Here is an 11802-nt window from a genome sequence, read left to right as displayed (position 1 = left end):
TATTTTTTATACCTGAGTCTGAGAACTAAGTTTCATACCTGCTACATGAAAGGTCAGCAAAAGAGGAAGAGATATGATTATTATATTTTGTTATTATGAAACAATCTATTGCCAGAATGTTTGTGAGGCATTTTCATTAACTAATAAAAGGCATCCCCTGAACTCTGACCTGAAAGAAATAATTTCTAGATAACATATACAGTATGATGCAGTATTAAATACACACATCTGCATTCTTACACAGAGAGAAAGAGCAAGGAATGATAACTATTGATGGCTTATTTTTATTTTCTTCCTTACAGTTTTCCGTACTTTCTAAACTTTTTGTAGGCAGAATTAATGTCTTTTCAATCAGCTGGTTTCTTGTTCTGCTCTCCACCACAGGTCAGTTGGTATATGTAGTATCAGGTGCCAGCCCCATCACCAGTCCCACAGCCATCAAGCCCAAATTCTGGGCTCAGCCCATGCTGCTGCGAATATCTCAGGGGTCTCTCCCAGGCTAGTGAGAACGCGCTGGAGGGGGGAATCTGGAACAGCAGTCAAGAGGAATCAATCTAAGGGGCACGGTTGTTTGGGGAGGAGGGAAAAAGGAAATGAGGTGCTGGACTTCTTTTGCATCCCCACTTCACCACTAATGGATGGACCAACAAACACAGACAGACCAAAGTCACAAGCCGACAGGAACAGGAGATGTGGGGACTCAAGGCTCCAGTGGATGCATCAACACCCGAATGTGGGTCCACGCCGGGACCATCCCTGTTCCAGATCTAGGCTGTCAGACCTGTCTCCCACCTCACATTTCCCCCATCTCTCTACTCCCAGATAACAGCTTCCTCCCCTCTGCCTCTCCAGTCACCTAAGCCAACCATTTCGGCTGCTGATACGGCCCTGCCTTTTACAAGGCAGGAAAAAGACGCTGGGTTGGGGTGTCCCCATGGGGAAACACAGAAGCGCCTCCAAACTCAGCAATTGTTCTTCTACCCTCCACCCTCACTCCAGGAGTCTTCAATCAACACCCATACAACATACAGGAATCAGGAACGGTTTCCTCCTCTTCTTCCTCCCCCGTGCTTGCCCACAATCATGGCACCTCCAGGGAAATAGGGACCTGGTTACCTGAGCCGAACCGCTGTCTGGACCAAGACTTCAGTACGTAGGTTTCTGGTCACGTGAGGCCACGTCACTGATGAGATCGGGTCCCAAATTTCCCCTATTATTAGCAAAGCGGCCGGCAACCCGCCCCTTCCCCTCCCCTCCCCCCCCACCACTGAGCCGTCAGCAACGGTCGCTTTTTTCGATCTTTGCACAGCCAAAAAATACGTTGTCTTTCTAATTACTGTAAGGGGTAGCATATTCTCCTGGGCTACTGGACAATTCTACTGTTTCTCTGGAGGGAATGGTCCCACCCTTTTCTCTGCCCCCTCCACCTTGTTTCTTTGGAATCCCTAAGGTTCTTGTCTGTAATCCTGAAAATACCGGGAAATGGGAATGGGGGAAGGGATGTCAGGAAAGGGAGAGGAAAGAAAAAGTGAATTTTGTTATTTTCTTGTTAGCATTATTCTGTTCCTTTTTTTTTTTAAACACTAAGTATGCATCTTTTTTATTATCAGAGAATATGATAGAACTTTATTAATTTAAGAAAAAAATTCACTTAAAAATGACATTTATTATAACAATCACATTTACTGCATTATGAGTTTTGTACATGCCACTCAAATCAATCTTAATTTCTTCTACATCTTCTACATCTTGTCACATGACAGGATCCTGTTTAGCGAATGAGTTATCAGGGTTTACAAATCTACTAATATGGTATAACCAAGTAGGCTTTATTTCTGGAATGCAAGAGAGCTGTTCAATGTTGGAAAGCCATTCATTCATTTATTCAACACATTTACTGAGCACCTACTACATGCCATGCATTGTTCTTGATGATGTGGTTACAGCAGGGAATAAAACAGACCTCAGTCTCTGTTTGTCAGAGAGACAAACAACAAACAACATAAATAAACAAATTATAGTATATTGTTAATGATACCTACTAAAAAGAGAAAAAATAAAGGCAAGAAAGAAATATATAAAAGTTCAGGGGCGCCTGGGTGGCTCAGTGGGTTGGGCCACTGCCTTCGGCTTGGGTCATGATCTCAGGTTCCTGGGGTCGAGCCCGCATCGGGCTCTCTGCTCAGCTGGGAGACTGCTTCCTCCTCTCTGCCTGCCTCTGCCTGCTTGTGATCTCCGTCTGTCAAATAAATAAATAAAATCTTTAAAAAAAAAAAAGTTCAGGTGGGTTGAACATTTAGATTGTGTGACTCGAGAAGGAATCACTAGGAAGGTAAGCTTTGAGTAAAGACCTGAATTCAATGAGGAATCTAAGTATGGTGATATTTGGGGTAAGAATATCCTAGGCAGGAGAGCAGGAAAGGAAAATGCTCTGTGAAGGCAACAAGCCCTGTACATTCCAAGAACATCAAGGAAATAAGGATAGCTGAGCTAGAGAGAGAATAACAGAAGATGAAGAAAAGAGATAATAAGGCTGAAGAGAGTAAGATTCTATAAGTTAGAGTAAGCACACTTGCATTTAAACATCTGGGGAGGTGGAGGTGGGGGAAGAGTAGAGTTTGAACTTGAGGGATCTGTTGAGAATAGACTGTACAGACACTAGAGTTGCAGGGAGCCCAGTCAATCAAAATCATTCACTGCAACAGCAAGCCAAAGAAGAAAAGAAATCTTTCAATTTAAGTATTTGATAAACTTAGCCATTTCTGAATATTTAAAAAGTGTTATCAAAATAGGAATAGGAGGAAACTAAGTTTATGCAGTAAAGAATTATATATAATTTAACAAATCATTTTTGGTTATATTAAATCAGATATAAAAGAAAATACCCTTATCCTGATAAAGAACATATCAGAGGAACAAACTTCTGACCTGGCAGATTCCTCATTCCTTATGGGCTACCAAGACCACATAACTCATGACTTGGCTCCACTCAGTGACATAATTTCTTTGTATTGCCTTTTTTTTTTTCAGTACTTGTAAACATAAGTGAAAATAACCTTGAAAAAGGGAGACAATGACCCTGGTAAATACAACTCCTTATTGACAATGGATCCTACCTGTCTTTCCAGTTATGTTCTTCTCTCCCTAACCAGTATCACATTTTGCTTTTTGCCATTGAGAACCTTGTGGGGGGCACTTCAGGTAGTAAGGCCATAAGTAATTTGTCTTTTCCTAATCTATCTTTTTCTGCCTGTTTACAATGAGCAAGTATTTTCATAATCAGAAACTATCAGAAACTTGGAACTCAATGGTGCAATTATTTAATGCATGGAGAAAAGCTTGGATATGAAAACATCAATATGTGGCAATCTCTACATGGAAGTTTTATGGAGAATATTAATTTCTGTCTCTATTTTTTTGTATTTTTCAAATGTTCTATGAGGCTTTAGTAATTTAATTTTATGGCAAATTTGTCCACCTGAAAAATTTTGTCAGAGCTCTGCTCACTCATTAAAACATTTCTTCAAACATGTTTAAAAAAAAGAAAAATTAAAAAAGAAAGACTATGTCAGAAACAACAAAAGTTACACTAAATAAAACAAAAGAGGCATTCCCATTTTTTAAAAAAGATTTTATTTATTTATTTGACAGAGAGAGAGAGAGAGATCACAAGTAGGCAGAGAGGCAGGCAGAGAGAGAGGGGGAAGCAGGCTCCCTGCTGAGCAGAGAGCCTGATGTGGGGCTCGATCCCAGGAACCTGAGATCATGACCTGAGCCAAAGGCAGAGGCTTAACCCACTGAGCCACCCAGACACCACCCCCATTTTCTTCAAGAATAAGATCAGGAGGCTCTCAGGCACCGCATTACTCAACACAGTTCTGGAGATTCTGATCAATGTAACACATGCAGAAAAGAAAAGAAAAAAGGTGTAAGTATTGGAAAGGGAGAAGTGGGAAAAAAAAATCATCATTTGCAGATGATCATGTATAAATACCTGGAAAAACCAAAGTATCACGTGAAAACTATTGGAATTAATAAGATAGATCACAAAAATTGGCAAATACAAATAATACATACATAATAATAGTAGATTACATATATATATAAATATATATATAAATACATATAATAGTAGAACATGTTCCTTAAGCAGAAAATTCCCTATCAGAAATTATAACTGGAGAAAGAATAGCATTTCAGGAACAAAGGCTACTAAAAACCTAGGAAAAACCTAACAAGTAATAGGAATTACTTAGCTGAAGAAAAGTATGAAATTTGATTAATAAACATAAAAATAGATCTGAACAAGATGGAGACATACCATATTCCTGGAGGGGAAGCCTCTATTTTAAGATGTTAATGTTCTTTGAATTAATTTGCAGACTTACTACAATTACAATACAAATTCCAAATGCTTATTATGTGTTTACTGTTGCTCAATTCGGAACTTGATTAATAACCACAAATGCACCTACTGTTATGTGCATAAAAAGGACAATAGAAATTGTTAGCAGTGGCTGAGAACAGAAACGATACTGCAGAGCTCTTTCTCTGTATTCTTGATATATTTCTTTATTATTCTGAATATTTTTAACCATTAATATGTTAGCTTTTTTCACCAGAAAAGAAAAAAACAAGAGTTCCTGAATCTGGATTATTATATGTAACACTCTCTAGGCCATTGTACCAGTTCTTAATATTTAGGGGAGCAAAGCCCCTTTCAGAAACTGATGAGGTCAGTGACCTGTATCCCCCCTCCAAAAAAAATGCACTTAACCACACATACATTCACAAACAAAACCTTGTGTACAATTTCAGGTACAACACAGAAGTGGTCAGTTGAGAAATCCCACTCTAGATTAATGGGTATGGTCAGTGGGGAGACTCCCTGCGGTCCCGGCACACATTTGGCTGAGGGGGCAGCAAACTGGGTGTGGGCTGCAGACAGTGACCCTGCAGCAAGACCAGGTTCTCCCTGGGTGTCCTGTGGCAAGGAGGCCAGAGGTAAGAGGCCCAGCTGGCTGCACCCCTCCAGCCAGGTGGTAGCAGCAGTGTTAAGGAGCCCTGTTAACTAAGGCACCAGGAGAGAGGGCAGAGTTGGCCCATGTGGGTGCGTCTGGCAGCCAGCAATCACTTCTTCATGGGAACCCACAGCTGCAGGGCTCTGTGGGAGCAGCATTCCCTCCCAGGCATCCCTGAGTTACACCTGTGGGAATTTGGGGGAGGGAGGGAGGGAGAAAGGGAAGAAGCCAAAGACAGTTACTCAAGTTGGTCCCCTGAGTAAAGGTGGTATTTACCACCTTGGCCACCAGTCCCTGTGTACTTTTAGAGCCAGAGATAGAGTCAAGTGGCTGAATGCAGGGAATGAAGGCTCAGGAATATGAGATGAGGTAGAGGGTCAGCACCTTCCCCACCCTTGACAAAATAGGGGGAATTTGGCCATTTCTGCATCCCTCACTTTGTCCTTTCCTCAGCCTAACAGCTCTTCCTTTTGCCCAGAGCTGAATCATGAAAGTGGAACCTAATCCTGGGACAGGTGTTCAAAACTGTCATGGTTACAGCCATCAAATTACAGGAGGTTCACACAGCAGTCAGCAATGGTTTGGGAACATTAAATAAATGTTTCTCTAACAGAACAAGACAGGATCATTTATTTATCCAACTGAAAAGCTGTCCCAGAAGGAGAAAAAGTAGGATATTATTTGTCCAAAATAAATAAGACTGGACAACCTAACATCTCGCCATGGATCAATTTACAGATCACATTAAAACATGCTTATCTAGTTGGGGAAAATTCCATTTTTAGATGTTCAAATCCCTTAACATGTTTTGAAAACTATTTCCTATGTGGTCAATAGAATTCATTTTCTGTGTGGTAAAAATTAACCAAAATTAATGGTGCCTTCAAATATTAGTGGGAAATCTCTATAAATCATGCAGCTCTTTTTTGTTGCTGCTTCCCACACTGTGGTATTTTCTTACTGTATTAATAAAGGGTGGTGATCGCTTTAAAAACAAATCGGAGGAATGTTACAGAAATACAGACCCCATTCCCATTCCTTGTCTCCTTTCTGACACTCTGCCTCTTACTTATACTGGAACAGGCGCCTGACTGCAAGGGAAACGGTGGCACCAGTGGCTGGGGGATTGAAAGTGGAGCGAGGAGAGAGTGTCCAGTTGCCTACGAAGGAATGAAACAATTCCCCGACACACAACACACACAAGTAAATTTTGCCAGTAGCCCTCCGAGAAGATGCATCCATCCCCGGTATCTAGAAAAAGGCAAATTCTAACACAGGGAGAAGGGGCTACTTTTGGCCTCCGGGACTACGAAGACAAAAAGAGAGAGAGAGAGAGAGAGAGAGTGACAGGACCTGATGTGGTGGGGTGAGGTAGGAGGGGGGCTAAAGGAGGGGGCTCATGCTCTCGGTAGGAGTGGAAATTGGGGACCCACGCTTACTGGCGATGCAGCCCTCACGTGACCAGGAGCTGACGTGGGCAAAGGTACTTAAAGCCCTGACGGCCGTCCTCCGTCCTCCTCTGGGTACCAACTCTCTTGCGCCGCGCACTGCCGTGCGTTTAACCCAGGCGAGGAGGAGGAGGAGAAAATTCCCCCAGATCCGGGCAGGTGGGTGTGAGGGTGGGCATAGCCTGGCACTCCTGAAAGGGGTAGCTCAGAGAGGCGGGCGTCTGAGGCCGCGGGTGCCTCTACCTCGCTCGCTCCTGGCCGGCTTTCCCGATCCCCGCGCTCAGTCGCAGCTCATTTTGGTGGGCGGCGGGGAGAGGGGGAGGGGGGAACCTAAAGACTGATATACTTGTGGAGAATCCGCTTACTTCCTCTCCCAGTCAATGTTTTCTGGTTTTGTGTTTGACACTTCGGCCCCGCACCCCCACATCCCGTCCTGTTTTGAGAGGAGGAGGGAGAGAAATAAACGTGGCAGCGCATATAAGGCCAGCGGGGTGGTTGGGCAAGGGTGACCGGAGGGGACGCAATTGGAAACAAGCCGGCCTGGCCCGTTCACTCTCACCCTCACTTTGCAGATACCTCCCCCGACTACGCCTTCCACTTTCCCCTCCCCCGCCCCCCCGCCGGCCCCCGGTCCTTTGGGGGTGCTGGAAAATGGGTGTGCCAGCGTCTGTAGGGGAGATGGCGGGTTTGGCGCTGTCTGGACTTCACGGGAAGGGGGGGACCCTGAGAGAATCTGGTATTAAACCGCTGTGCTAACTCCCAGACTGCTTTCCAGACACCTCCAACCCACACAGCCCTTCACCCCCGTTTATTGAGTCCTGGAAAGGGAGTTCTGGTACGCTGGAGGGAGGCAAAGCGGTTATTAGGGGATTTGGGTGGGGGGTGGGAGGCGGAGCCCAGAACGGAGAAACAGTGGAAAATCACGACCCTCAAACCGAAAGGTCAGACATCGGGGCCTCTGATCTGCAGGCTTATGCTACGTCGGGGGGCTGGGGACTGAAGGACGGGTGATCATGGGAGGAAGACACTAGATTGTTTGGCAGTAATCCCTCATCCCGCGTCCCATCCAGTTTTTGCTGCACCCTCGCCCCGCCCCCTCCCGCTTGGGTGCAGGAGAAGGGGTGTGGCTGTGTGTCCCGGAGAAATGGCGGACGGGTGGGGCGGGGCAAAAGGAAGGAGTGGTTGAGTGCCTGGGGAGTCTGCGCAGGAGGGGGGAGATGGTGTGGGATGGGAGGGGTAAGAAGAGTTGAGGGAATTGAAAGGTTGTCATTCTACGCTACGCGAATGCTAGAAGGCAATTATGGGGACTTGTGGCCTGGGTCTCCAAACACCGGGCTCAGTCTCCAACCTCTGGTGTCTGTATTTCTGCCCTTCAGTCTATCCTTAGGATGAAGCTTTCACTGAACTGAACGAAGAGGAAACAGCCCTGAATCCCTGGAGGTCAGTGTGGAGAGTGGGAATTGTCTGGGAACCCCTGGTGTGGGTATGGCGGAAACCGGAGCAGAGCCTGGGGCCAGAGGCTTCTCTTCCCCCATCTCCTCCCTCTGTAGGGAGATACCCTTGCCTTGGGCCTGTCTTTTTTTGGTGCAGAGAAAGGGGTGTGGCATCTGCCTTCTTAATTAATGGTTTCATGAGGAAGGGTTAAAGAGGGGAAGAGGATCCCTGAGACGGAAAACTTCACCCACGAGGATTCAAATCGGCACAGGAAACGGAATCCATCTACCAACGACCCCAAAACACCCTTTCTGGGCTCTCTCTCTGCAGGTCTGCCGGAATTTAAGGCCCTGCACAAGTACAAGCTTGGTGGAAAAAAGTAAACTGCCCGTGTTCCCAGCAGGTTGGTATGTGCATGAGCACCATCTGGGAATCCTTGGGCATGACTGAGGGGGGAATCAGAGCAGCATCTGGGGTCTTTACTGTTGTTCTGCTCTCCACCAGCTTTCCTAGTGTCCATACTGCCTCTCATCCCCCATTTAGGTGCTGGGAAATAGTGTGTTGGCATTGGGTAGGGCCAGCTAGGGATGAAGGTGTAGGAAACCTTAGACAACCTGGGTCCTGTGTCTGGGTACTAGCCCACGCACCAAGCATTATGTTTCCAAGCGCTCCTCTGTGTAGGCCTGGTTAAGCACAAAGTGAGCCAGAACCTTAAGTTTCATTTCTGTCCTTTGTCCCAGGTCCTGCTCTGCTTGCAGCCTGTGGAAAACCTGTGAGCCTGAGCGGAAGTGCCTCGCCCAGACGTGCACACATCCCATTTAGGAAAGCCAGTTCCACACCCTGGATCAGAGAATTACTTCAGCTGCACCATGAGCCGAGTTCGAGATGCTGGCTGTGTCGCGGCCGGGATAGTGATTGGGGCTAGTGCCTGGTACTGTGTCTACAAATATGCCAGGGGAAGAAACCAGACAAAGAAGAGAATGGCCAAGCCCAGGACAAGGGCTGTGGCTGGGAATGGAGCCAGGGCTAGAGCCGGACCAAGGGCTGGATTCACAATTGACCTTGGGCCTGGATTCGGTCCTCCAACCCCAGTCCGCACTCGGACAGAGGACAGGGCCCAGGATGAAGCCTCTGCTCTGGAAGCAGCTGGAGATGAGGCAGTGGCCCCAGCTGCAGCCAGCGCTGAGGCTCAGAGTGGGGCAGGAAATCAGGTCCAGGAGGCAGAAGGGGCAGGGGTTGGATCTAAGGCTGAACCAGTAGCAAGGGCCACAGCGCCTTCCTCAATGGCACCACCCCCCGGGGAGGCAGAGGCTTCCGTGGCTGCAGAAGCCCCCACAGTGGCAAGGGCTCCCAAGTCGCCAGAAGCCCCTGGCACAGCAGAGGCTGCCGGGGTGCCCATGGTGCCTCCCAGGGCGCCAGCCCCTACCGAGGCGGCAGCATCTACAGAGGCTGCGGAGGCTCCTGTACCCACAATGCCTCCTGCCGCACCAGTGCCTTCTGGGGCAACAGTGCCTACTGGGGCTGCGGAGGCTCCTGGGACTTCAGGATACCCCAGAACAGCAGCACCCTCCAAGAAAGCAACGCCTGGGGCTCATACCGGCGCTATACCGAAGGCCGGGTCAGTGGCTGGAGCTGTACCCAAAGGTGGAGCCAAGGCAACCAGGTCTCGGACTGGGGGCAAGGGCAAGGGCAAGAAAAACAAGGTGGAAGTAGATGAACTGGGGCTGGGTTTCCGCCCTGGGGATGGGGCTGCGGCAGCTGCTGCAGCCTCCGCTAACGGGGGACAGGCTTTTCTGGCAGAGGTCCCTGATTCTGAGGAAGGGGAGTCCGGGTGGACTGACACAGAGTCCGAGTCAGACTCTGAGCCTGAAACCCAGCAGAGAGGGAGAGGGGGGAGGAGACCTGTTCCCATGCAAAAGCGCCCCTTTCCTTATGAAATAGATGAGATTCTGGGTGTCCGAGACCTCAGGAAAGTCCTTGCTTTGCTTCAGAAATCTGATGATCCTTTTATCCAACAGGTAGCTTTGCTCACTCTGAGCAACAATGCCAATTATTCATGCAACCAGGACACAATTCGCAAATTGGGAGGCCTCCCAATTATTGCAAACATGATCAACAAAACCGATCCCCACATTAAGGAAAAAGCCTTAATGGCCATGAATAACCTGAGTGAGAACTATGAAAATCAGGGCCGACTTCAGGTATACATGAATAAAGTAATGGATGATATCATGGCCTCTAACTTGAACTCAGCAGTACAGGTAGTCGGACTAAAATTTTTAACAAACATGACAATTACCAATGACTACCAGCACCTGCTTGTCAACTCCATTGCAAACTTTTTCCGTTTGTTATCTCAGGGAGGTGGAAAAATCAAGGTTGAGATTTTGAAAATACTTTCAAATTTTGCTGAAAATCCAGATATGTTAAAAAAACTGCTTAGCACCCAAGTGCCATCATCCTTTAGTTCCCTTTATAATTCTTATGTGGAATCAGAAATTCTTATTAATGCCCTTACTCTGTTTGAGATCATCTATGACAATCTCAGAGCAGAAGTATTCAACTACAGAGAATTCAATAAAGGTTCCCTTTTTTACTTATGCACTACATCTGGAGTGTGCGTTAAGAAAATTCGAGCCTTAGCCGATCACCATGACCTCTTGGTGAAAGTGAAAGTTATAAAACTAGTGGACAAATTCTGATTGGCTATGTGCTCTCAAAAGACTTGAAGAAATTTCTTGATTTTCCAGTCTGGAAGCAATGAAAATTGAAAGTTATTGCTTTTCCACTTGTCCATGTACTAAAGGGATCCTTTCAGCTGCCAGTTTTGAATAATGTATCATCCAGAATGATGTTATCTGTGACAGTCTCCAGCTTGAAGCTGAACCATTTTATGAATACCAAATAAATAGTCCTCTTGTACTGAAAACGCATTTGTGACTTTAATCGTGCTGCTTGAATGGAAATATTTTTACTGGTTCCTCTATGTGAATTGACAGTGAACCTGTCCATCATAAATAGCCTACACTTCTGTCATTTGTTTTGACTTGAATTTATCCACCAAAGACTTCATTTGTGTATCATCAATAAAGTTGTATGTTTTGACTGACCAAAAAAAAATGTTCTCATGTTTTTAAATCTAGCTGGTGAGATAAGGCACATAAATGCAAAAGGATGACTAATAGCACCTGGGCAATGTTAATAGTCAGATATGTGCTGTCTGGTTAAATGAGGTAGTTGCCAGAAAGCTTTAAGCTGGGCTCTGAAAGGACAGCATGAGAAAACACAGAAGAGCATTTCAGGTGAGGAAAATAGTTTGAAGATAGTCGTGAGGTGGGAAATCTGTTCCTATGATAAGAAGGTAACCAATTTGCCTGAAATGGAAGCTGTGGGAAAAGAAGTGATGAGAGAAAAGGGTGGAAATCAAGGGTGAGGAAATCGGGGAGGGGGGTGGAGATCCCAAACCCCTACTGAGATTGAAATACCCTGTCATATCCTGGGAGTTACTAGACATTTTTGACAAAGGGAAAAATAATCTGGTGGCAGTGTGCAAAATGGATTGGAGCTGAGATGGGGTTAGGCATCAAGACTGGAAATGAGGGGCACCTGGTTGACTCGGTTAAGCGTCTGCCATCAGCTCAGGTCATGATCGCAGGATCCTGGGATTGAGCCCCTAATTGAATTGGGCTCCTCGCTCAGTGGGGAGCCTGCTTATCCCACACCCCACCCCGCCCTCACCCTCCACTCATGCTCTCTCTCATAAATAAATAAAACCTTTTTTAAAAAGACTGGAATGAGAATGTTGTTAAAAGTTATGAGAGGAGAAGGGAGCTGAGGGAAATTGGAAGGGGAGGTGAACCATGAGAGACTATGGACTCTGAAAAACAATCTGAGGGTTT

At 46.1% G+C, this 11802-nt stretch overlaps 1 protein-coding gene across 1 annotated transcript; it reads left to right on the top strand.

Annotated features, from left to right (window-relative positions):
- Positions 1-6548: 6548 nt before the first annotated feature.
- On the top strand, positions 6549-10833 carry ARMCX2 (armadillo repeat containing X-linked 2). The gene is made up of 4 exons (XM_032331110.1): positions 6549-6628; positions 7846-7909; positions 8234-8306; positions 8644-10833. Exon 4 carries the CDS (start codon positions 8773-8775, stop codon positions 10603-10605), a length of 1833 nt encoding a protein of 610 aa, XP_032187001.1. The 5' UTR covers positions 6549-6628; positions 7846-7909; positions 8234-8306; positions 8644-8772; the 3' UTR covers positions 10606-10833.
- The last annotated feature ends 969 nt before the right edge of the window (positions 10834-11802 follow it).

The sequence above is a fragment of the Mustela erminea genome, chromosome X (assembly GCF_009829155.1).
Source record: "Mustela erminea isolate mMusErm1 chromosome X, mMusErm1.Pri, whole genome shotgun sequence".
NCBI lineage: Eukaryota > Metazoa > Chordata > Mammalia > Carnivora > Mustelidae > Mustela > Mustela erminea.
The sequence above is the reverse complement of the archived record's forward strand: the minus strand, read 5'-3'. Positions and strand labels throughout refer to the sequence as shown.